The sequence below is a fragment of the Ixodes scapularis genome, unplaced genomic scaffold (assembly GCF_016920785.2).
Source record: "Ixodes scapularis isolate PalLabHiFi unplaced genomic scaffold, ASM1692078v2 PGA_scaffold9__187_contigs__length_104089568, whole genome shotgun sequence".
In the NCBI taxonomy this organism is placed as follows: Eukaryota; Metazoa; Arthropoda; class Arachnida; order Ixodida; family Ixodidae; genus Ixodes; species Ixodes scapularis.
This window is the reverse complement of record NW_024609884.1, coordinates 34,971,015-34,998,665: the sequence shown is the minus strand read 5'-3', so window position 1 is coordinate 34,998,665 and position 27,651 is coordinate 34,971,015. Positions and strand designations below refer to the sequence as shown.

Below are 27,651 nucleotides of genomic sequence, written 5' to 3'. Positions count from 1 at the left end.
AAACTAAGACCTACAACTGTTTGATTATATTTCTTTTCACCTTATGATAGACTGCAGTGGATGCCACGAGCCATCCCAGCCAATTCAACTCTACGCTCCCTGCATGTCGCTGCGCCCCTCCTCTGAAGGTCATGCAACACTCGCACGGCATTTGATGGGTTTCAATGGCTCGTTGCATCCACTGCTGTCCACAGTCAGGTGAAACAAAGTATAAGCGGTTTCAATCAAATAATATTTGTTAAAGCGGCTTCAATAAACGGTTTGGACTAGGTTTCCGTCGTCTGCTCACACAATCTGCAAGGGAACTGCGAGACATTTTGCTGCACCCCGGGAAACCTGGCATGGGTGGCGGTGTTCCCCACTGCAATTAGCTATCGGATAGATTGGTCCCAACAAGTGTACCCAAAGACAATCTTTTATTTTTAGTGTTCAGCATTTTTCCAAGTAGTCCAGTCGTCCTTCAATCGCACATGTAACCAAATGTCTGAAACTGCTGAGAAGAATGTGTTTAACACGAAAAGCACAATGCTCAAATATCAATGTACAATATACAGGAGTTTGCTTGCCAAAGCAAATGCAGTAGTTCAAAGAGAGATCGATCAGAAGGCATAGAAAAATAAATTTAGAGCTGTTTAGTTTTACAACCCACCACCCATAACAGACAGTCTCTCTACTGTTGGAATCAGTAAGACTCTATACTAGTTGGCTGAACTAAATATGCACATCATCAAGCTCAATGTTGGAGATTATATATAGTGTTCAATGCACCTGACTTCAAAACCACTGCCTTTCTTGCACTGCAATTCCAATGCATTACATCCCAGTGTACCAGTTCAAGTGATGTTATTTTTGACTGGGAAATAATAAACAAATTTCAATAGACAACAAGAGGTAAATTGGTACTGAAAGACCCTCAACCATTCTAAAAACAAGTCTAACTCACATGATACCCCAAAAGAAATAACAAAAACAATTTTATTTTACAGTGCAGCCTGCAATGTCATGTGTGAATATAAACTTGATGAAAATCTAACACCAGAGAAAAAAGAACAGGACAAACAAATAAAAGGAATAGACCATCGAATATTGCACACTCGTGTCACCACCTACAACTCTGCCAAAGCATTCACAAATGTAAGAAGAGATGCAGTCTCATTAATGTGCAACCAAAGAGATTTCAATGCAGTTCAAATTTACAACACACCATTCACAAAACTGTGCCTCTACATCTGCACGTGCACAATCCAGCACTTTAGTCCATCACAGTAGTCTCTGTTACAACAATCAAAAAAAGGCAGGCAAGTTCAAAGTAACCACAATCCTTCCTAATGTACACTTTGAGAACATAAAAAACTGTGCCTAAGTACAGAGAAATATATTTCCATAAGTTCAGCATTCACCCGTCCCTCTCCAACCCTGGTGACACCCTAGAAAAATGCAGTAAATCCTTTTTACTATTACAACTCATCCCTTAATAAGGTGTACCGATTTCTTGATGGAGCCAGATTTTTGAATGAAGACTCCGGCGGATCAGTGCTCTGAGAAAAACAAAAACAAAAAAACAAACATATAAATCAGATAAGTATAGATAACAACAGCAGGTTCACAGGGCTCTTTAATAAGCATTTTATTGTAAATGATGAATCTAGCTTGTCAGGAATGTATACTTTGTCACCAAGTATCAGAAAGGCAAAAACTTTCTTCACTTCATTTCACTTCAAGGTGGTAGCAGAACCAAGTGCCATGCTTTGAAATGTGCCTCGACAAACAATGTGAGAGAACTTGCCAGAGTGAAGGTATACACCTGTAGCCTTAATTACACAACCATTCTGAAGATGAAACAGAATATAACAGGATTCTAGCTCTACAAGAACACACACCAGAGTCTCCAATCAGAGCTAACAGCTTGCGCATAGATCTTTCCCCGACATGCTGAATGAAATAAAGGCAAACTACGATTTTTACGACAGTTAAAAGGTTAACAAAAAGAAAATTAGAGTGCCTGCTTTACTGTCCTCAACTAGTGTCTGGTGACGATAAAACAAAAGTGAAAGAAGAATGTGCCAGTTTGCAGAGCTGGGCAAACAAGTCACCATAAAAAACACACCCAAGCATAAACTTTTCCTGGCAAAGTCAAGCTTAGTTTGAAAGGTTTGTTACTTTAGAGCTCCCAGGCTTGTTTCTCACCCACTTTGTAGGAATGCCTACAACACTTCAGTTAAATATTTAAACCAGGAATAAAAACAATTTCTGAAAGTGGTGAAATTTTAATTGATCCAGAATGCTGCACCACTTGCTTCTATGTCAATGAAGTCTTTGGATCTCAACCATGCTTTTACCTCACACACTACCAAAGGGCATGTGAAGTCAAAGCATCATTCTAGCAAAGAGTTGATTTTCAGGGAGGACACTGCCTGGAAATTTCAACTTTTGAACCACTCATTCAATCAGCATGAAATTTGCAGGTGGTGTTTGTAGCCATTTAGAAGGAGGGCAACGCTAGTAGAACTCAGTTGGGAAACTGCCATAGAGCCTGCTCTGAAAAAGTGGCACCGATCTGTACTCGAGAACCGAGCTAATAGCAATCGCAACGCCGCCATTTCTCCCACAGCGGCCACTCGGGGAACTGCACGGCAGCTTGTATTGGTTCGGGAGTATCACATTCGATAACGTCCACTGTTACTGTTCTAGTACAGCTTTAATCGGCCATTTTGGCACCGAAACATATACGGTGCAAGGGGCTTCAGGGTTGCCACCCCCGTCTCCCAAGCGGACGCGCCACGAATTACTACCAAAGTTAGGACGCACCCGGGCCGGGACGCGCTACTTGAAATCACCGGTGAGACATGGTTGTATAAAAACAATATTAATTGTGCCACAAAACCTTGTAAACTGAAGATTTTAGAAAACATCATGGCGCCTATCTATCTGTACTAATCTTTAAAAAAAGTTTCTACAAACAAAGCTTTTCCGTTTGTCTTCAAGCAAAAGCATTCTTTCTAAAAGCTCATGGTGACCGCAGTAAATAAAAAAGATTCAGCCGCCATCTTGGCACCTCGAGCCTCGGGGTTCCGGTACAGTGGGAACATTAATTGACAATAGCAATATTCATGTTTCAACTCTTCGCTAAAGGGTGGCGCTGTCATCGTATTTAGCTCGGTCTCGGTAGACGCCAGCAGTCCAGGTTTCAAGGGCGAGTTTCCCAACTGAGTGTTTTAGTAACATTGAAGGAGGGCATGCAAAGTCAGCCCTGTGAAGCAATTTTATGAGGTACTATACCCCCAGAACGGAGTAAAGCACAGCTTGGCATGGAACCAATGAATCTATTGTTGAGAAATGGTGTTGATAACCACATATTTTTCTGGTGGAATCCATACTGGCGTGCCTGTTGCCAGTTACCATGAAAACAAATTTTCACAAAATATGCATCTTTCAACTAAAAAAAAAGTTTGTTTTTTCACAATTAGTAAGTTTTACAAATTACAATTTTTCATAAGAAAGGAACATGATAATGCAAAATCTATGTTCATAATAACCGGCTCCATAAAATTTCGATATAAAAGCCGCAAAAATTAAGTCTCTCGATAGCTTTATACTGAAACCATAGATTTATTAAGCAAAATTAATGCCAAAAAGTGGAACACAAAAAAATGTGTTCCAAGTGCTCGAACCTCTACCTTTTCTCTAGCATCAGTGGACTGAAAATAATTTACACGAAAATAACTATGCAGTGTAAATAAATAAAACTTTCTGGAAATACTCTAGATGTTGGTGGATGTATAACTGGCATTTTTAAAAATGACTTTTTTTTTGCAGTTTTTTTTTTTGGTAGCCAATAATGAAACAATACAGCATTTAACATAAAATACGAAGTAAGTAAATGTCCTATCAAAATGAGGAGACAAGCTTGAGAAATTGGGGGCCCAGCAAGGAAAACAAGTGGCATGCACTCAGACGAGCAAACTCGAAAGACAAGAAGCCCACGAAAAGCTTCAAGTTGTTCTTACACACTAAAAATTATTTTCCCCACTAACTGATAAAATTATTCATGATAATGTAATAACTGATTGATTGGGTTTTAGAGGCACAAAAGCATCTAAGGCTATAGTGAGCAAGGTACATACACTATTTCTGGGAGAGGGTTAAGGGGAAGAAAGCTCTAGTAGGTGAAAGAACAAAACAATGGACATGATCTGTGCAGAAGTGTAAAAGCTATGGACATGAGTTCAAAACATAAAACTGATGATGATAAAATGACTGACTGATAAAATAATTCATGATAATGCAATTACTATAATGTAAATGTGAGCTTCCTGTTGCATCCTGTTAGTTTGTATGTTTCACTTTTACGTATTGCTTTTGCATGGCAAAAGGTTTGCCCTCGTGTGGTTTAGTTTATGGGTGATTTAATCTCAAATCGTGCAAGAAAAGATTATGGGTCCTCAAAGTATTCTCGAAAAAATATATGTTGGTGCGAAATGTGTGGCTAGAACAAAACTGCAAACTAGAACTACGCAACATTTTTTGTTCCCGAGTTTTGGGCTTCGACAAGGCAGAAGATACGTCTTGACATTTTTGCAGTTTTTACAAGTGACACATTTTGGAGTCTCGCAACGTTTAGTTTCTTTTTTTTTCACAACACCAATACCTTTTTTTTTCCTGCTTTAAGACTTTATATAGAAGGGTTAAAGTTCTATAGAAGTGTGCTTTTTATTTGATTTTATGAAATACAAATTTTTGAATCCTGCACCTTTGACATAATGGGCCAAGTTTGAATCGAGCTAGATTTCGATGTACCATTATTTAACGCATGCGAAACATCAAATGAAAGCTTGTATCTAAGTCCATTTTGAAATTATAATATTGTTAATTTAAGTGTAGTTTATATAGAAGAAACAACACTGTAAATTTGAGAAGAAAAGCTGAAAGTACAAAATTAAACGACGTTTAAAAAAAATACATATTTTCAATTTCTAGAAATTTTTTATATGAAGAGCTTTTTATGTGTTCTTATACATGCAATAAAATTTCTTTGAGATATATGGTTTCGTCATAATAAGCAGTGTGTTTGAAAATACATATTTTTACCTCCATTCTACGAACCATATATGTCATTTCATTTTTCACTCACGTATATAGTAGTTATTTTTTGTAACATGATCATAGTCTTTATTGGTTTTCGAGTCCACACACAGTTAGGTAAAACTTAAACGTAGAAAGTATTTATAGTATAATATAGCAAGGGGTTCTTCTGCACGTTCAGTTTGCTTACTAGTAAACTACAGAAATCAAAACTGTCTTAAATAATTTTTAAGCATTGTCATATGAAATTACATATATAGGACTCTTGAAAAGTTTTCCCGTGATATAATAGAGCACTTGTAGGAAAAACATTTCAAAGCGACGGCTCACCAAACACATCAATAAGCATGCATTATTTTTTTCTTTCTTTCTTCAAACAACTTCCTTTACACGCTAGCTAAGCTAGGCTTGTTGAAACCTCCCAATCTCCGTCTTTACTATTGGCACTTCTATGTCTGCGAAACCAAACACACCTTCCAAACCTCGTAGAGTGATATGGGGTGAAACTAGCACTTCTGATAGCATCGCGCTTCTTCTACGCTTGCTTTCGCTTTTCTGCAATGTGTGTGTCTCCTTTCTTCGACAGAAAGTGGGAACGAAAGGGCAATTCACGGGCTGAGCAGGACTTAGACATGCTGCCACCCTTTTTAACTCTATAAGTGTCGCATCCCCTTTTTAGATAGCTGTCGTGATTGTTTATTTAGTGTAGACAGAGTCACTATGAACATTAGAAATGACTCCCATACGACGATTCATGCACGTGATAGAAGGAAAGAGGTTATAGACAACCTGTTATTACAAGGAAGCGCTAGCAGAGCTAAAGCTCTCGTGCCACCGCCTTCGAGAGCGGCAGCCTTTCCCTTTTGTTTGGCTTCACTTGCAAGTTCTATGATGTCCACATATCGGGTATCTCAAATAGCAGCCAGGCCTTTAAATCGACCGCAAAATTCGGTTTCTTAACCTATTGCGCTACGATTTTTTGCAGCGTTGTCCACAGGTGGTGCATTTTTTCTAAAAATTTGCAAAGAGTGAACTTACCTGAGGAAAAAGTAAAAAAAGAAAAAGGCTTAACTCCTATGGAAACCCAGCGAAGCCACCGGTCTTCAGTCAATAGGGCACCCTATTGTTTGAAGACTGGTGACTTCGCTGCCCAGTCGAAGCCCAAAACTCAAGAAAAAAAAAATGTGGTGTAGTTCTAATTTGCAGTTTTGTTCTAGCCACACATTTACCATCAATATATATTTTTTTCAGAATTTTTTGAGGACCCAACATTTATCTTGCACAATCTGAGATGAAATCCCCCTATATATTTAGCGCAGCCTTTTTATGGTGGCAGTACATCAGCAGTAGCAATGTAGTGTAGTGGCATATCTCCAATGACTTCCTTAATCACCTATTTCCTAGGCAAGCTCCCTTTCCGGATTGCCCATATTCTAACACCTCCAGCCTAGCTCTGTCGGTAAACACACTTCACAAATGGAGAAAGGGGCACCAAGAAAGAAGCCTAGAGCTTTGAGAAGCCTGGTGTAGGGTTAGAGCTAGAATAAATTTCAAGGAGACAAATAGTTATTTCAAAAGAAAATATACCTGAGGGGCAGCTTTTGATTCAACTGTCGGTTGGTCAGGGCCATAGTGGAATTCACGGTGCAGTTTCCCAGAGTACAGGTCGTCAACGAAGGCCTTCAGTTTTCCAGGAGTTCTGTGTTTCATAAGACAGGAGCATTAATGCGAAAGAATTGCACTCTGCAAAGAAACTGTTTGCATATGCCTGAGAAGCATTTTTCGCATGTTCGGGGGAAACAAAGTATGAAGTTTTCAAATCCTTTATTAAAATGTAAATGCTATAAACAAATAAAAAGCTAATTATGTGCATTCCAACATGTCTCAAATTTGATCATATAAATTATGTAATGTGACCTTCAAAAAAAAATTAACCACCTTTTAGAGTGGTCATAGGCTCTGTTCAGATAAGATCATGCACGCGAGTTTGGACATAATTTTTGCTTTTGTTAATTTTTTTTTTATATGTTACTCCTCAACATGTGTGGGGAATGTAATAAAAATTTTTTTTGCAAAAAACAATATTTAAAGACAAAACAATTTTGAGTTCACCAGAACCAAAACTTCAAAGATAATCAATCTTTGAAGTTTTCGTTTATGTCATGCTAGGTGACACCTACTTTGCAAACCACAAATATCAGAAATCTAAAATATTTCACACTTATAATAGAGCATGGAAACTATTGATTTAAATATGTACAGCATTGTAGATGGCATATATCTCGCGTCAGAAATGCGCAAACATGGCTCCTTTGACGTTTTGTCACTAGATTTCTGAGCCATTATCTAAAAAAAAGAAAATAGCTACAATATTAAAACTTATGTAACATATTATTATTAAAACATTCTTTCGAATGATATATAAATCATTGCTTTATCTCAAAGACTGACATTTTTATGCAGCTCTAAACTTGTTCTAAATTACAAAGTTTAGAAATTTCAAGGGGGAATAAAAAAAAAATAAAAATCTTTGATTTCCCTGAAATGTTTAGTGATACTATAGCAAACAAAGATTGACCCTTCTATAAAGCCATTAGGAGGATATTTGGTCTAATATTACATCCTTTTGGCTCATCTTAAAGAATCACCTAAAAAAACAACAGACACTTGGAGCAATCATTTCCCAGCTCCTTCGTAACCGCATTGAGGCACAAGCTCGGGGCAATCATAGTTAAAAGAAAAAGTCACCTACAAAGTTGTATTTAGAGTCCCAAGCATTCCATTGTGTAGCTCGACAACAGGCATTTTGTGTGTTGACAACGTGCCACACAAGCATAGTATACGTATGACAAAGCAAAGCTTGCATAGGTGCAAGGTAATAGCACATAACTTACTTCAGATCTTTGACGTCCGAGAAGAGATACATATGTCGGAAGCTGTCAATAGCAATCAGTGGCAAATCCTTCACAGACTTCCCAAGATGATGTAGTGGGTGTGCAAACTTGACACCATCTGCTATGAGTGGGTTGATGCTGTCTGCAAGGATCAAAATAAGGTTTCTTTTGGTCATTTCTGTACCTATTTACAAAGTATTTGAGTGGCATGCAAGTGACCCCATTCTATGAAGCAGTTCAAAGTTTATAGGGATACTCACGTTTGTCATTTTGCAGTTGGTCGTGAACAGCCTTTGTGAATTGATCAACACTCTCCTTGTCATCAGGATGGTGGAAATGAATGAGGAAGGGCAGACCTTCTTCCGTCAGCTCCTGTAAGCAAAACTGATGGTCAGCCCTAGAAATGCAGCTTCAGAAAAACAGGGTACAGCAGGGCATCGTCGATAGGTTCTCGGTTTGTTTTACTGGCCGTTACGTCCATGAATGCCGGTCCCATTAAACTTTCATTGGGATATGCGTAGCAATTTCTCAGTTATTTGCTTTCCTAGTTCTTATCTTCAAAAACTGCAACCCGACACAATGTGTTGGGTTGCGGCTGGTATCTTCCTTTTGCTTCATGGTAATAAAACCCGAGACTCTGAAACACAGAAGGGGACAAACACAACACAACGTCTCAAACACAGCTGAACGTTTATTTTTCAGACACTCGTTTAAAAAGGCGAGCCTCCCCGGTGCCCCCACCCGACATCCACAGTCCGAAGGTCAAGCCGCTTCCTCCCGTCCAGTCCACGTCGGCAGCCCTTCTCGTACACACAGCCATCCACATGCCCTAGGCGCCACAGAGTCGATGAGAACGTCCACGGAGTTGACTTATCACCCTCCACTGTCACCACTGCTAATCCCCCACTCTCTCGCAACGCTTCCTTGCCCCCCGCCGACGAATCGTACCCAAGCACACCACACAGATATACCCTCTTCCCGTCCTCTGCCCCCCCCCCCCTTTACAGTTGCCGGCGTAAACACAAACCTCGAAAACACAAGGGGAGGCCCAACCAGTGAGCTCAAATGCGCCGCAAAGTAGTCTCAAAGCCTTACAGTTTGTGCCGCTAACCGTCCGTCCCCCCTTTTTATGTACAAGGGGGGACGGACGGTTAGCGGCACAAACTGTAAGGCTTTGAGATTACTTTGCGGCGCATTTGAGCTCACTGGGTGGGCCTCCCCATGTGTTTTCGAGGTTTGTGTTTACGCCGGCAACTGTAAAGGGGGGGGGGGGAGAGGACGGGAAGGGGGTATATCTGTGTGGTGTGCTTGTGTATGATTCGTCGGCAGGGGGCAAGGAAGCGTTGCAAGAGAGTGGGTGATTAGCAGTGGTGACAGTGGAGGATGATAAGTCAACTGCGTGGACGTTCTCATTGACTCTGTGGCGCCTAGGGGATGTGGATGGCTGTGTGTGCGAGAAGGGCTGCTGACGTGGACTGGACGGGAGGAAGCGGCTTGACCTTCGGACTGTGGATGTCGGGTGGGGGCACCGGGGAGGCTCGCCTTTTTAAACGAGTGTGTGAAAAATAAACGTTCAGCTGTGTTTGAAACATTGTGTCGTGTTCGTCCCCTTCTGTGTTCCTGAGTCTCGGGTTTTATTACCATGAATCATCACCAGCTTGCTTGTTTTTTAAGTATTATTGCAGTTATTCCTTTTGCTCCACTTCTAAGGGCAGGAAAGGGGGGGGAAGCAGAGCAAAAAGAGAAACAACGAAAGGAACAACAAACACAGCTCTCTCAGCTGCGCTTCTTGTCATTCTTGCAAGGTTGGCATAGCCTTGGAGAAGGCTTAAAAGGGATTTAGGCTTTTGCTATGGCCCATTTATGTTGCCACCTTTCCCCAATATGCATGCACGCTTCCCTTGTACTTAGTTCCCTTGCTTCTGCTAGTCTGATTTGGCATGGAGTTTGAAGTTTATAACTGTGCATTGTGGCAAACATGGGGCAAGCCTTACTATATTTGCAATGGTACGTGCCACTGAGTTAAACTGTTTTGCACTAATGTGCTGGGAGAAGTGCCCGAGGCGGTGAAGCAACTATGTTAGATCGATGGGCTCAGAAATTTTGCTCAATCTCGTAGGTTGGCACGTTGGCTCCTAGTTTTAAAAAGCAGCTAAAAAGAAAAGTCAATATTTGAATAAATATGATAGTTCTCAACAGTTAGGAACGTTCATGCAAATAAATTGCTGTGTGGAAGTTGCTTCCTATCTCATCTATCGGCCCCAAAAGCTTTATCAGTTGTTTCACTTTCCTGGATTATACGTTTTTTTACTGTGGTCCCCCGAAAAACACACCAAGAGGGTTTTACTGTATTTCTAATTATTTGTAACAAAGCCTTCATCTTGAGAAAAAAACAGCCAAAGACACTCTTCTTAATGACTGATCCTTAAACAGAAGTATACCTACCTCTGCATTTTCAAAGGTGATTTCTCGAACCAGTGGAACACACTTTTCCGATGCCCACTTCTTCAGCTCATCAAAAGTGGCCAAAGTGTTGCTGAATGTTTCATGATTGTCACCAAACTACAAAACAAAGGGAGTCAATCTTGCAGTTTTAGAGATAATTCTAAAGTAAAAACAAAGGGTGAGAAATGTGCATGCAACCAGTCTACCTTTGTCCGGGATGGTTTGAAGTGAATGGTTTCTGGGTGAGTGATGTTACCATCAAGAACAGGCCTATTACAAGAAAAAACAAAGTCTGCTGTAGCAACTTTGCAACTTCGCACTAAACATTTTTAAAATCAGTATGAAAATGTTAATGCCAAACAGCGAACAAACCTTGGTACAAAATAGAAGTTGCAGTCATCCCGCAAGTCAGAGGCCACTTTACGGAATGTGTCATAGAATGTATGTTCTTTGCTAGAAAGGTAGGCAACAAGGCCTGGTTTTTTCTCCTGTAAGTACATGTGTTAAAAGTCCATTTTAGCACAGTCTAGTGGACATCGAAAACAACTTTTGCATTGATTATATTTTTTGTGTCTCTTGTTGATAAAATCAACAGCAAAATATCAATCACAGAAGTCAAACAAAAAAAATTCATTCAGTGCAAAGACCAGCTTATCTCTGAATGAAAAATTCTGTCCCCGTGAACTCTTCCCAAGAGCGACCTTCCTAACTGGTATTTGCACACGAATACACTGCCATTTACAGTACTCTATATAGTTTGTTCTTTACCTTTTTGTCTATGACATAAAAAAGATTGCAATAGTTGAATATTTGAACCTATGTCAGATGTTTGAAGACTCACATTACAACTTGAGCTTTTGGAAAGCATTGATAACAATTATGTTATTATTTCATGCCCTGCGTTTCACTTTACGAACAGCACTTATCAAGCAATCAAACAAACCTCAATATGAGCGTGCTCGTTGCCAGCTTCGAGTTCCTTAACTTGGTCCTTCAGCAATCCCAGGACGTAATCTTTAAGAGCATCCACTGAACGCTGCCCACGGTACTCCCTCTTCACAACCTGACCGTTGCGTACCACCTTCAAGGTCGGATACTTTGTGATGTGGTACTTTGCAGCAATTGATGCTGGAAGGAAGGATAACAGGTGTTTACTAAACATTTGTCATTATCACACTGAAAGCCTCATAGCGCACGGCAGTAACACTTATTGCAAGGCAATATCTGCCTGACCCACAGCAATTAAATACCAGTTTGCACAACAAACTCAGATGTGTGAACACTAACCCTGGAGCGTGGGGAGAGACGGGACAAACACAAACATGCTGTTCTCAACAAGCTCGCTTGCATATGTGCTTCGACTTCAGATGTGCGATTCCTGCGATCTTCAGTCAGGCCTGTCGATCACCAGAAATTTCAAGCCGCAAATTGTGTTCTGGGTAGTTGGGCTCTCATAAGTCATGTACAAATAAAAAACTTGGCGAGCATAAATTCCCTGTCAGTGTCCCTTTAAGATGAAATAAACTATACGCTGAGCAGGGACACTGTGAGATACATATTTGTACCATTTTCTTTCTCTAAATAATATGGTCAGCCAATAATAAGATATTACTTTTTCCTTCCTTTAGGCTCATCTCGGAGCAGGTGTGGCGCAATTCTTAGCAAAAGTGATATTTCGGTGCAGTAGCAAACTTTCGTTCATGGCGCAAATAACGCAGCACTTTCATCACTGCAATCAGTTTTAGGTACATATGCACAGTGCTCAACAACAGAATGCTACAGTGAAACGGACTATGCTCCCTTTCACAATAACTTGGCCAACTGTGGAGGCTGCAGCCCCCACAACCCAATAAGGGTGTCGGAGCAAGGCACGTGGCAACACTCCAAGGTCTGCGCCACAGCCACAGCGCCGTCCGCGAGAGGTAGTAGTTCTAAGCTTTTTCTTTTAACGGCAATTGAACTCGCACTACAGCATCCCTATCGACACAACACGGAAGAAGAAGACATGTTATTTTTCAAAGATACTTAATTCGGATACAGTCGCCGAGCGTTTTTCGGACTCGGAGGGGACCCCAAAATTGTCCGAATAATCAAGCGGTCCGAAAAATTGATTTCAACCAAAATATTAAATTTCCGCGCATTATCCACTGTGTATTGGTCACGTTCCCCTTGCCCAATGTCAATTTTAAGTTTTCGTGCAACTTCCGCTTTATATGGTTCACTTTTCACTCGTTCCTCGATTGGTTTGATCACGGTGCTGCACTTTGTCGGTGCCTTTGTTGGCACAAACAGCAAAGTTGAAGTTGCCGACATTTTGCATTTTTTGTAGACAACGTTTAACCCACCAAGCTCGCTTTAATATAAACCTATCCACAAAACACCTTAGCGCTCAAAGACCACAAGAACGGCAGACGGCCATTCTTCTCACAGTCGCACTCGAAAAACACGAACCATGAGAAGAACTGAAAGAGCTACAAGAATGGGCTGGGCAGACGGCGGCCATGTTGGCCATAGAGGAACTGGAAAACCCGATTGTACACCATTTCTACGTGGGTGCAGCCAGTGGCGTACAACTTGTTTTTGAGTGAGGGGGCAAACCAGACCCCCCCCCCCCACTCAGGGTCGGGGGCGGTGCCCTTGGTATCCCTCGGGCGCCGCCGGCCAGTGTTCGCCGCGCCCAGCGGCGGCTGTTTAAGGGGGGGCGGGGGGGGGGGCAAAACGCATGCCTTGCCCGCCCTTCCCCACTCTAAGAACTGGGGGGGGGGTTAGGGCCCCCCTTGCCCTCCCCGGTTGGTACGCCCATGGGCGCAGCCATCTTCATTTCTGGAACTTCCAGCATGCGTGAAAACATTGCTTTCCTCTCGCCTCGCCGGTAGAACATGTTAAAATTTTAATTGCAACTGTCATTCCTTCTTGTTATGTCCTTTCTATATTTTTTTTTTTCTTTTTCCGGGTTGAAATTTTTAGCTTTTTTTTGGAATGCATACCGAATATGGGGACAACGTGGCTGGGTACGAGGCTAAATGAAAAAGGTGTATAGCCTCAACCCAGCTTGTTTATTGTGTAGGACGTGGTATCGAGGCTACAGGGCAAAATCAACAGAACCAAGATGGCAGCGAATAAGCTCGCGGAGCTATTGCAGCGGCTGTTTTGTGGCTGCAAACTGAGAAAATGACACAAATTATGTCCGAAATATAGAGCAATGAGCTTTATAGCGTCCGAAATTTAGGTCAATGTTATACATCCACTCTATGGGGTGAGTGACGGTTCGGTAGAAATGTCCGAATAATCGGGGTCCAAAAAATCGGTCGGCGACTGTAAACCCTTATCCGAGAACAACATGGTTTTTGAACAATCGCAGCCCTGTAATCGCTTGCTTCCGCTCAAAACGTTGCCCTGGCATTCGCACCCGCCACAGATTTGTGGGTCAACTGAGCCTATGGTTGTCTCGTGAACTGTTCCTGAAGAGCTCGGTACTAAAGTAAATGGCAATGCTGCAGCGGTGGACGTTCATTTGAAGTTGGTTGGTTTCGCAGTAGACTCTTGGCCAGCAGACAAAAGCCGGTTTTTCCGGGCCTTGCATTTGGCGCTGTGACACAAACGCTCCCATGACACGGAGACATGTGTCTCGCTCTGACGCTTTTATCGAATCGCAGGGGCCATAGCCTGTATAGTTCGCCAAGTTATTGTAGCTTGAGCTACACTGGTCGAGGTTGAGCAGTTTCGCGTGGCTCGCATAATGAGCCGTGCTCCGGTCTGCGCATGCGCGAGGAGCAGCGACGTCACACGGCGCACAGCTGGCAGCCGGAACCACTGCCGCCGCGCGCTACGCCGCCGCCGCGCCCGCCTCGCCGGTCTGCGCATTCCAGAGGAGTGACGTCAAAGCCGCGGCAGACGCACTGCGCGCCTCTGTTGCACAGTAGCCAAGTCTGATGCTGCACCGCAACCGCTTGATAGCGCCTCTCATTTTGTGCGCGTAAGCTCACGCTACGTATATCCTGGCCTAGCCGAGCTAAGCCACCGCAATTTTTTTGTGAAACGGAATATAGGAAGTATTCACTGGCAGCCATAGCCGTGTGCGCGACTGCTGAGCGCGTGCCGACGATTGCCGGTCTTAGCAGCCTATTAATGTGAGCTCGTTCTGAGCATGCACTCTAATCATTTCCCTAAAATATGGCATCCAGTGATCCCCTATAGCAGAGCACAAATGTCACCATGCTCGGTGTAATGTTACCTCAACAGAAAAAAGAAGAAGGTTGCGCATAGTTGATGCACTGCACAAAATGTGTTCACAAAGTTGTTGTAAAAAAAAAAAAAAAAGGAAAACTTTATTATGCCTGAAATATGTAAATTTTGATAAAACAACAAGGAATTTTTAACAACAAGGAATGCTTTTAAGCACACACAGACATGTTGTCTCCTTCGCTACGCCGGAAAGTCATTTGCCAGCTGGCGGGCTAACGTTACGCGTACACTTTGGCGTTTTGTTTTTATGCAAACATTTGTTTTATATCTGGCCTCCTAAATCTGTGGCTCTACCTTAATTGAGTGGCGGCTGACGCCGCCACGTGCTGGCTGCTTTAATGTGGTGGGAGTAGCGCTTTTAGCTGCTTGGGGTAACGAGGTATTTTTCTTCAGATTTCACCAGATTAGGACTGGTGTGGTGCATCTGGCAACACTGAATCAACTATCAATTTTCACATTTTTTAAAATTTTGATCCCAAAACTGGACGCAGAAAGAATGCCGAAAATGCAAGGACAATGATGCCTAGAAGAGTGACATACTCTCTTTAGGAAGCTCGTCATCGACTGGGTTGCGTGCTGTCGGCACATTCACCAAGGACATGCTGCAGAGATAATGACGAGGCGCCCGAAATGCTTACACCACTCCTCTGCACATTACTGTGAACAGGAACTCCAGCGCCCCTCCTGCCACCAGTTTCAGAATTAAGGTAAAAGCAAATGTGAAAATTGATGGGCAAATATCTCAAAGCTAATTGCCTTTTCACCAAATGTCTAAATTGACCTAACATCCAACAGTAATTGCCATCAATACTTCAATTTGAACATGACCCATTGAGTTACTTGTTTAAAAAAATATCAATGGGCAAACCTTTGTTAGTTTGCTGATTGTGAAGGTTATTTCCACATCCAATGACTGCCAAGCTTGGTAAACATGCAGTGAAGATGGCATTCATTTAACAGTCACCCTTTTTTAGAAGATAGGTTAGAAACTAAAACAAGCACCCTGTATATAAAAACTAGTTTTGCCAAACCCAACATTTTTTGTTACAAAAAGGTCTGCTGTCATTTTTTTAATTCAGAACTTTTTAGGCAGTAGTGTGGTATAAATTTCACTACAGGTAGTCACAAGAAAGTCACATACTTTCCTGGTCACAATCCACTTTTCCAAAGAGCACTTTGTTGGGCTCCTGAAACAGAATACAAACATAACAAAGAAAAGAGTATGAGGAATCTGCTTTTCTACCAAACGACCAAACTTAGCATTGGAAAAGTTAAACTTCTAAAAATAATGACTTCACAGGAGCAATTTAGAAAATACAGCTAGAATCTGCATAAAGAGTTTTAGCCTGTGGACTATACGTGTGATTGGAACAGAAGATATAGCAGCGTGCCTTCTATGACTCATTTTTATAGGACAGCATATTTCCATAACACTCGTCAAAGGCTTCATTCAAGATTTGCTGAGCCACACAGTGCAAGCCCATTTTGAAAGAAATTTCATGTACACCATACAAAATGCATGACTCCTTTTTAAACTATTGATGCATAACTACTTATATAACATGAGTATTTTTGACAACAAGAGATTAAAAGAATTATTTCACAAACATTTTAAAAAATATTACAAGAATGTTTGTAAAGAAGCTCCACACTTCGTAAGAACACTTAGAAAATGGTCACTAACAAAAGTTCTAAAGGCCTTTTAAGATTCTTTTAATTAAACAATTCTTAACAAAACCCCTACAATTATTATAAAGACAGAATCATTTTCAATGGCTCATATTCCTCATGAGACTGCATAGCTAATACTCATAAAAACATTTACTGATAAAAAAGCAAACTAGCCATCAATAAGTTTACCATGCATCAATATCAATGAACCAATAGCAGTTAAAACATATTTTCCAAGGCTCTAGGCATAATCTGATGAATTCCTAAGCTTTCTCCAAATTCCTAAAAATTGTGGGTTTTCTGAGCTGGCAAGCATCCTAGCATATCAAACTCTAGATAACCTACCATTATCTATTCAAAGCAAGTGATCTATAGACCTTTTTTGTCTACTCTCGTCCCCAGCCAAGTGGTTCCAGTTTAGGGTATGTGCGAGAAAAAATAATGAAAAATTTCAATCTCGAAAAGGTAAAAAAGAAACAGGCGATGCAGAACGAGAACAAGTGACATTTACGCTTTAAACGTGAACATCTTCCAGTCACATGGCGAGAACAAAATGATGTTTTCGGCCATACTGGAAGTTCTGCCATTCAAGAAGGCGGCGCCCCTGAAAAAAAATGTCTGTACTCGGCATCAGTTTTTTTGTGCTACTTAGGATAGCTTAGGTAGTTTCTAATGCTCTAGCCCTGCACTACTGTTCAAGCATGTCCCTTCGTTCCAGTCGCGTGTATTCACGCAAGTAGCTCCGACAGTGCTGTGGAAATTACGCTAGCCCTGACAACGTAGCACCAAAGAGTAGTTGATGCCAAGTATAGGTGCTGCCATTTCTTTAAAAAAACAGACACCAAACAGAAGACGAATCCAGAAATTACACTACTCATTTAAACATACTTACTTTACATTCTGATAGAACCTTTGTTGCAGCCTCCTTGAAAACAGGTTCGAGCATCTGACTGAACCGGCACCAGTCAGCATAGAAATTGAGAAAGACTAGCTCATATTGCCCTAGAAATGAAGAACAGCAAGGTAAGTAATTTGGGAAGGCTTCACATGTAGGCAAAAAATCACACAAGCGAAAAAAACAAAACAAAGGTGCACAAGTTTTACGCATAAAAAATAACAAAAAAAAACATACCAATGTGGGTGTCAAAATTTGAAGAAGACAACGGTACTACTGCATCCCCAGGTGGGACTTTCGCCACTCCACCATCAGATGAGACTTGTGTAGAGCTTGAGAGCAACTGTAAGAAAACGACCAAATAGTTCAGCTGCAAAATAGCTTAAACATCGTACAAAAAAAAAAAACAACATCAAAAGACAGTGTGGATTTGGATAGGTGCTTTTCAATACTAAATTCTTGCTGCGAATAACAACAGATTTAACAAAGAATGCCACCTTATGGCATTTCGACCAATCTGGCCAGTTTTCAGACAGGACGCTGGTTCATTACTCAAACCGGCAGGCAGGCACCTGCCAGCTTTCTTGATGGCTCAGCATGGGACCTCTTAAAGGACAATATTGTGAAGAAGGTGAAGATCACGATGGGCTGTTGACATGCACGACCACCTCATGCCTTATGCGCTGACCTGGCCTCCATAAAATGATTCAGTGTTCTTTGTCACACTGTACTGTTGTCTCTGCTGACAACCAGTTCATCCCAACGGTATATGTCAAGGAAGTCCAAGCGTCATCGATAGCGAGCTAAAAAGAAGACGCGGCCAAGATGAGCCGCCCCGGAAGCCAAGCATGGTGCATCACCATTCCTACCGCATACCCATATCGTAATAAATAAACATCGCTATCAGACATGGTTCCAGAAGTCGGATAGTACAAGAAGAAGGAAGAAGACCCCCACTTGAAACAATGCACAATAGTAAGGATGGCCGCAGCCAAGTCCACCGTAAAAATACAAGCCAAGGAAGTCCATTCACATGAGTTTTCAGACGGGACGCTGGTTCATTAGAGATCACCTGCCATGGTACCATGGCAGGCACTTGAGATCACCTGCCATGGTACCATGGCAGGTGATCTTAAGATGCCGAAGCTGTTAGACGTGTCTTTGCAGTCACCCAACACCTGGGAAGACTGGTTACAAACCTACAAGTGGTATATGTGTACCACAGCGATCAAGTTCCACAAGAAACCTCCCGAGGTACAAGTAGCTAATACCATGACCGTCACAGGCCCCGACGGAAAAAACATGTTTAGGACACTTCCCTCGAGCGAGGATGACAAGAAGAACATAGACATTGTGAAACAAAAGTTCAAGGAACACTTTGCACCAAAGGTGAATCATGTATATGAAAGATACAAGTTCAACCAAATAAAACAGCGAGAGGGCGAAACTTTCAATGAGTTTCTCATGGCCGCAAGACTCCAATCAACGCCAGTTTTGGGTAAGAGCACATGTGAATTCCTCAACCTTGTGAAAAGAGTGCACAGTCCATGCACGAGATAAAACACAAGGAGATGCAAGTTTGGTGAGCTGACGAACAAACTTCTAAGAAACCTCATTATCGTTGGAATTACAGCGAACAAGTGTCCCAGCAGCTGAAAGAAATCCCAAACCAGGAGACAAAGACTGTTGACGCCGTCATGAGAAAAACCAAGGCAATGCCAAGAAAAAAGAATGCCCTGGAGGCAAAAGACCAAGCTCAAAGTAAGTCAGGAACACCAAGAAAAGCATGTAGCTTCTGTGGAGGATTTCACAGACCTAGAAAATGCCTTGCTTACGGTAAGTCCTGCAACATTTGCCAAAAGATGGGACACTCTGCCGCAGTGTGCCGATCAAGTAGAAACGCAACGTAACACAAAATGCATGCAATTGACAACCAAGAAGACACAGAGATGTATGTGTCTGAGCTAAGACAACCACGAGCAAGACAGCGTGGTAATGAGAACTTCAGTTAAAATGAGGAACCAGTGTAGTTATGAAGCTGGGCACAGGTGCGCAATGTAAACGTCCTGCCAAACAAGATAGTCCAAGCAATGGGACTGCATGTGTTTCCGTCAGCTGTCAAGAAAATAGCAAGGTACAGCAATCACAAGATTCAAGTGATTGGCGAGGTGAGACGTGTACCATCCGTGGACAACCAGCAAAGCTGAAATTCCTTGTTGTGGACTGCAAGGTCAAAGTCAAATTTTGATGTTTTACGTGCCAAACCAACGACAGGCATCTGGCATGCCCCAGCGGAGGACTGAAGATTAATTTCGACCACCTGGGGATCTTTTGACGTGCAACCGAAAGCTTGGTTACATGTCACCTTGTTCGTAATAAGCCTCCATCAGATTGCGGGCACCTCGGCCGGGATTCGAATCCGCCATCTGGGAATCCGTAGGCCGGTGCTCTCGCTTCAAAGCCACCGAGGGGGCTGTGGACTCCGAGGTCACGCCAGTTTTGGACCTCATGACAAGAGTGCACACAGTCCATGCACAAGACAAGACACAAGACAACGAAATATTTCAGGGTATTGGATGCATCAAAGACTTTGAATATGATGCTGATATCAAGGAGAAGCAAGCAAGAGTCTGCAGAACAGGCCACAAAGAAGAGTCCCCTACGCACTCATGGAAGAAGTCAAACAAGAGCTCACAAGCATGGAGCAGAAAGGGATTGTCGAGAAGATCATAGAACCAACTCCATTTTGCAGCGAAATGGTTGTGGTGAAGCAGCGAGGCAAGATCTGAATCTGCGTTAAACCCAGTAGAACTGAACAAGGTTCTGATAAGACAGAATTACTGACTCAAGACTCTAGAAGAAATTGTTGCACATGTCAGAGGAGCCAAGCAGTTCACTCTGCTGGATCTTAAGAAGGGATTCTGGCAGATGAAAGTGTCGGAGCACACAAAGAACGTTTTTGCATTCAGCACCCCCTGGAGTAGGTACTGTTTCAAAAGAGTAACATTTGGCATAGCCACAGTGCCAGAAGCCTTTCAGCAGGTAGTCACTAACATCCTAGAAGGAATTCCAAATGCTGTCAACCCCATGGACGACATCCTGGTGTATACCGAAACAAGCAAACTGTTGGAAGAATACACAAAGCAAGTTATTGGAGCACTAAAAAAAGCCGGTGTAGAAGTCAACAAAGACAATTGTGTCTTTTACCAACTGCAGTGAAGTTCCTTGGTCATGAGATAACTGAAGATGGCCTCAAGATCGACCAAGAAAAGGTCGTAGCCATTGACCAACAAGGAGAGCCACGCCCAACCTCGCGCACAGGCAGCACCACTAAGAAAACTTGTGACCAGAGACGCTGAGTTTCTGTGGACACAAGAACAGAGCCAGGCACTCGTCGAAATGTCGAAATCAAGCAAGCGTTAAAAAGTGCACCAACATTGGCATTCTACACCGTCAATGGCGCTATGACTGTCTGAGTTGAAGCAAGCTCCAAAGCCCTGGGAGCTGTTCTCCTACAAGAAGGAAAGCTCGTTGACTACGCACCAGCTGCAGTGACAGAGGCTCAGCAGAACTACCCATCAATCAAGAAAGAAGCTCTGGCAATCCGATACGGTTGCCAAAAATTCTATCAGTACATCTATGGAAGACCGCTAACCACAGAGACAGACCACAAGCCCATAGAGAGCATCGCAAGAAAGCCACTGAGCAGAGCCCCTCCCCACCTGCAGAGACTACTGTTTGATGTACAACAGTATGCACTGACAATAGTCTACAAGCAAAGAACCGAGCTCGTGATTGTAGACCTACTAAGCAGAGACTGCAGCAAGAATGAGTCAGCAAGTGCATACACAGAAGACATGCAATTGCTAGCAATAGTACCCACATGTCACCAGAAACAATGGAAGACTTCAAAAGGGACATCACCCAAGGCAAAGAGCTCCAGAAAGTGATCCAAATCACAAAAGAGGGATGGCCAAACAGCACAAGAGAGCTCAGCGAAGTGACAAAACTGCATTGGTCGTTCAGAGACGAGCTTGCGGTGTACGAAGGCATGTTGTTCAGAAATGACAGAATCGTCGTTCCGAAGTCCTGAAGAAGGAAACTGCTTGTCCAGATTCATGCTGGACATCTGGGCATAAACAGCTGCCTAAAGAGGGCCAGAGAGAGCGTATACTGGCCAGAACTAACAACTTACATCAGAAGCTATGTGCAAGGATGCTCGTCATGCCAAGCAACAGACAAAGAAACTTGCACGAGAACCACTTCACTCGGAAGTACCAAGCCTCCCCTGGGAGACATTAGCCTCGAATCTCTTCTATTTCCAAGGAAGATCATCGTCATTGTAGACAGCTACTCAAGATACCTAGATTTCAAGAAGTTCTCAGGTAAAGCCACACAAGAAGTTGTTAGCATCATGAAGGAATGGCTAGCAACACATGGCGTCCGCAAAGTCATTGAAACTGACAATGGTCTATGCTATGCATTGCAAGAATTCGCGATTTTCAGCAAAGACTGGGGAATTCCAGCATACAACTTCAGGTCCAAGATACCCAGAAGCAAATGGCCTTGCTGAACGAGATGTAAAGACAGCAAAAGGCCTACTCCGAAAATGTTCCTTAGATGGAAGTGACATGCAAATGGCACTACTCAGCATGAGAAACACGCCAAGAAGATAAGGACTGGGTTCACCAGCACAATGACTCTACAGCAGAAGAACAAGAACTCCAGTCGCCATGCGCAATAAGCTACTACAGTCAAACCCGTTTATAACGAACAGCAGGAAATGCTACGATCAGTTCGATATAGCAAGTAATGCAATGTTGCAAAAACCATTTACAACAAACTTCCACGATGCGTTCGTTGTAAGGCGAGAGCTTCTTTTTTTTTCTCATCTTTTCGCCTCCGAGTTGTAATAACGCGCTAAATTGATTTTTTTTTTTTTTTGCATGTGTGCAGAGTTTGTTTTTTTACCTTATCTCCCCTTCTGAATCGGTTCTCTTCGTGGGCAATCTGGGATGAAAAGTTGTGTTTTTTTTCTGTGCGTGTGAGCAGAGAGTATTTTTTAGCTTTCTCCCCATCACTTCTCTACGCTCAATTTTGTTTGCAACTTGAGCTTTTGGAATTTTATTTCTTTCCCATTTTTTCAAGGGGGGGGGGGGGGGACAGGCTAGAAGACGACTTTTTGCGCGTTTTTGGAAGCCTTTCCGGGGGGGGAAAAATTCGACATAGCCAATACGTTGTTCGTTATAAAAAGTACTTTTTATGTGCATTTTTATTTAAATTTTCCGGGAGTTCGATATCAACAAATATTTGTTTTACGTGGGTTCGTTCTAAACGGATTTCACTGTACAGCCTGAAATAATCGAGTGTGTCAGACAAGGTGCGCCACGGACAAGGCCTGCAGAAGACTTAAGCGGACCAGCACACCAGGCAAGCACCTACTATGCCCCCTGGTGATCGAGTCAAAGTATGGGAAGCCAACAGACACTGGGTCTCAGGCAGTCGTCTTGGATGAACCCCGCTCCGTCATCGTGACAAAAAGAAAGAGTATCATCGAAACACATCTTTCATCCGTCCAACAAATGTCCACCACACACACAGAAGACTGCCAGAGCCACATGTGCCACAATCAAACAAGCCCCAGCACACAGAGTAACAACTCAAGCACTGTGATCAAGTCCAGTTGCATCATTAAGCCAGCTGTCAAGATGAATCTCTAAAAGAAAAAAAGGGGGATGTCAAGGAAGTCCAAGCGTCATCGATAGCAGGCCAAGACGAAGACATGGCCAAGACGAGCCACCCCCAGAAGCCAAGCATGGCGCATCACCATTCTTGCCGCATACCCGTATTGTAATCAATAAATATTGTCATCAGACAGCATATACACATACACATTAATATAAATGTACTATATTATTTTCCAAAGATGACAATGTTAGATGAATCCTCCTTTTCAAAACTAAATATGCGCATTACTAAGTGGAGAATATAGGATTGCCCAAACACCAAGCATACAACAAACAAAACAGAACAAAAAAGGAAGGTTGTACAGTGTTAGTTTCCACCTTTTTTTTTTTCCTCTAAGGAGGATTTCGTAAAATTGGGAGATCTTTAAATTTAACTGACTGCACATAATGATGGAATGCCCTGCAGGAGGATTTTGCAGAATATTAGTTCCAAGCTGACAAATTGTGGGGACTTTAGACACTATTTATGTAGAGATGTGCACAGGCTGAAGGTGTGTGTTGAGATGCTAGTGTCTGGGTGGTCGGCAGAGCCAGTAAGACATTGTTTGAACCCGACATTGTAAAACAAAGTATACAGGTGAGCGAGCTGGATAGGGAACATCACCATCTAAACCCAGAGAGAAATGTGCAGTGCTGCAAGTTATTTTATTGTTCCTTGTTTCAGGGTTTAGGCTATGATTCTAAAATTGTAGGTTGTTTGCCTCCCCCCTCCCCATGACTGTGGCACGTGCCTTCTTTTTTTTTTTCACAGAAAAGGTGGCAGCAGACTAAACACAATAAATGTAAAAAAAAAGACAATTTTGTTAACTTGTTGGCTATCTCGACTGTCTGCACAGTACTCTGGCACAGTGCCACATATTGTCAGAAATTTAAATCTTGCATGCTTTTGAATCAAATGTGTTGGCCAAAACTCAGATTTTTCATGGGCCATCAGGCTCAAATGGCTATTCAAATTCAAACAATTCAACAATTCTTACATTATAAGAACAGGAAGTTTAGGAATGTTCGTTAAAAGTTGCACATTTTAACCAGGAGTACAGCCTCTGGATGTACAATGGGCATGGCAGAGACTGGGCATTTGTAAATCAGTAGGAAGACAGACCTGGAACCCGAGCCCTCCGCGGTTTTGTGTATGATCATCAGCAGGTTTTGAGGATACCTGCTTCACTCACAAATACAAAAGTGAACATACCCTCAATGCTTTATGCTTCAATTACTAAGCGATTTCAATTTTGTGGACGTAGTGAGCAACCATCATTCAACTTGAATTAATGCTTTCATGAACATGCACGCATCAGTTCATGTGACGCAAGTGCAGACTTGTCTAACTGCAGAGCAACAGGAATGTACTTCTTTTTACAAACTAGTGCTCAAATGCTCTGTGTAAGTTTAGAAATGACAATAGAATGTTTTATTGACATAATTTCATCCTCAAATATATTATGAGCTGTCTAGCATGTGCCCAAGGTGAGCATTCCAAGGATTCATTCAACACCATCAAATATGTTATAAAAAGAAGCTTACAAGTTTCACTGTGCTGACATCTAACAAAATGGCAAATGGCCTCATGCGAAAGTACTCTATACTTCTAAGTGTTATGATTAGGATTCCACGGTTTCGGAGTTTATTTCTCGTCACATTTTAAGGGGGCTTTTCCGAGTTTATTTTTCGCTGAAAATTCGGGGTTTGTCGGAATTCCCATTTGTAAGATTCCCAATTCTCTGAAATTCAAAATTTATGTTACTGTGTTCCCAATTTTTAATAATTCAAAAACGAAATAAATTAAGTCCCGTTACCATGACCTTTGTCCCGAAGAAACCTTGGCAAGCTAAAAGACAAATGTCAGTAGTTCGAGATTTCAAAGGAAACTGAAGTGGCATCTCCTCAGGTTCACTGACCCTGTGCTCCTATGAAGCTTATTTGTAAAACACCGACTCTCGCTTTTTTTTTTTTGTCGTTGTGACTTCGAAAATCTGGGTATTTTAATCAATCCAAATTGATAAAAATTCGGAAATTCGGACACATCCAAGCATTTTTTGGATGCGTCCGAAAAGACAGAACCCTAGTTGTGACTTTTGCTTGCCGGTTCAAAAGACTTGCTCTGTGCCAAAACGGCTCAGCAGCTAGGGCCCTTTTTGTCTCATAGAAGAACTCGGCTAAGAGGCTTTAAGGTGCCTGTAATGTAGACCCCACTAAAACTGCTATAGAGGTAGAAACTGAGAAAAAGGAGGAGACGAGTGCGCGTGGGGACGTCAGAACACCGAGCTCTAGTTGAAATGATCAGTGGGTAAATGCAAAACTAGCTGCCTTTGTCTCCACTCACTCTTCAACAACGTTCAAACAGCAAGTAGAGACAAAAGCAAATTCCCAACAATCATTCCAGTCAGAGCTTGCACTCTGGCATCCTTGCGCACTCTCATCATCTCCCTCTCCCTCAGTTCCTACCTCTATAAAACCACAATTGCAGCCAATGCACAAAAAAAAAAAAAAGACTACCGTAGAATACCGTGCATCCGGCCATACCCAAATTTGTAAGATCTGAGAAAATATGCACAGTACATTTATATGTAGAATCGATGATCGGACAAGCGCCCATCCCCCATTTTTTCACGATTATCTCAAAATTTTGAGTGGGCGCTTGCCCGGTATTTTAGTTTTCGGTTTTTATATGCGTGAGTGATGCAAATATAGAAGCTGAACTAACATAAACAAAAAGAGAAAACAAAATTTATTAATGAATATTTACATCCGTGGGATGTCTTATTCTGCCCTTTCAATGAAAACAGACTAAAGCAAGAACCCTTTTTTTTTTTAAATACCTGTGTGTGAACAACTGGCGTCTTGTTCATCGTGACAAATGGGCTAATGCCACATCGACTCTTTAGCAGCCATCACAGTACACTTCAAAAACACATTCATAATACTTCCCAAATGATTTATGCGGTTAATTGATCGGATGCCTATTAATTCATTTTGCTCAAGCAGTAGACACCTTTTGCACAACACCAATCAAGAATAAAAAATAAGAAAGAGAAATTTTGCTTCGTGGCCAGGTGCAGATTTTACCTTGTAAAGGAAGAATTATTTGGTAAAAAATTCTACAATTGACAGAATCGCACAGCCTAGCATTATCCAACATGCAACGGCCACGTAGGTCTTACATTGGGCCGGGCGCAAAGTCAACATCTGGCAGCGTGTAACTTGCAGCTGCAGCTCTGACAATGGTATATAGACAAATTTCGTGAAACGTGGACAAAACTATTGACAAGTATGTGCAGTGCCTAATTTTAGCTATAGCCCCATTTACTAATCCTTTTGGCTACAGCTCCAAAAGATAGAGTGACCACTCGTATAATAAAAAAAAACACATTCCAAGAATAAATTGTACCTGGAGCAGAAGTGAACGCATGACATAGAAACAAACAAATAAACTGAGACGAACGAAGAAAGGTATATGTGTGTAGCTTCCTTTGTTCGTTTCTAGTCTGGGCTACCAACTAGCCCAAAGCAGAGTTTAATTTTGAATGCACAATACTAGTAGAATGAAGTGAGAAACTTCTACTATGTAATCATAATTAAAACCTGGGACAAGAGAAGCAAGAGATGAGGAACAGAGGTTTCCTACCCGATTCTGGAGTCTAAATATTTCATAAAAAAAGATATTTCATAAAAAAAGATTGTGCATTTACGATTTTTTTTAATTCTGACGATGGACGTCTTCTTTGCTTTTCAAGATAGCTTCAACTGCACACCGATTCATCAAAGAAGGAGTTGTTTATAGTGACAACATTCCTCACGAAGAGATGTTTTCTCTCGGGACGTTTGCGCGCAGCGCGACTCGGCAAAATATTCTGCGAAATCTAAGTCTCAAAATAAATATTACACGTGCACGAACAGAGCCAGAGACATGCGTCAGACAGGAAAATTTACTGCTATTACCGCCACTAACAAAACACATCACAGGTTATGTTCGATCGACGCAGTTGGTGTGCGAGTGGTTGGAAACTCTGTGCCTATGAAGAGTGTTCACTCTGGTCAAACGTTGCCACTTGGAGTTTCGTCAATGGGCGATTGCGGTATTACCTCGGGGAAGGTCACTCATCTAGGTGGTAGTGACGCATTGGCCACCGCCAAGGTCCAATCCTGTTAGCAGTGTGACGGCTTGAAAGAAATAATCGCGAATTTCAACGGCCGATCTTTACAACACAGCATTCGAGGAATATCTTGACTCATCGCAATCAAACTGTATACACACATGTGCAACGTGTTACACCGGCTTTAACCCAGGGATCACGTCGACGTTGGTTTTCGGCCCTCAAACGACACGACGCCTCAAATAATGTGTTCGTACGTGCATCGCTGGTCGCGTAACAGAACGTTTTGGCCGGCAATATGTGATCTAACGACACATAATATTGCTCGAACGGAAATCAGTCAGAGCACACCTGTTTGATGAAATCGTACTCACCAGGAACAAAAGGATGCTTATAGATTTGCTAAGTATTCTTACAACCTTACGACACATTGTTCATGACACAAATACGGCACCCAAATTAGTATAATTTAAAGGCAAACCTTCCCAGACACTGATTACATTGCCATGAAGCCACGAACGTTGGTACGTGTGAAAAAATTAGAATACTCTCGACATCATGGCCGTCATGGCGTTTGC

At 42.1% G+C, this 27,651-nt stretch overlaps 1 protein-coding gene across 1 annotated transcript; it reads right to left on the bottom strand.

Moving 5' to 3' along the window:
• Nucleotides 1-397: 397 nt before the first annotated feature.
• LOC115316531 (endoplasmic reticulum resident protein 44) lies at nt 398-27,651 on the bottom strand. Its single transcript, XM_029975921.3, has 12 exons — nt 27,448-27,651; nt 17,470-17,575; nt 17,230-17,339; nt 15,808-15,853; nt 11,365-11,549; nt 10,794-10,909; nt 10,628-10,691; nt 10,422-10,538; nt 8,237-8,348; nt 7,977-8,118; nt 6,670-6,781; nt 398-1,538 (listed from the first exon to the last, which is right to left on the bottom strand). The coding sequence occupies exons 1-12, from the start codon at nt 27,502-27,504 to the stop codon at nt 1,458-1,460; spliced, it is 1,248 nt and encodes a 415-aa protein (XP_029831781.1). The 5' UTR covers nt 27,505-27,651; the 3' UTR covers nt 398-1,457.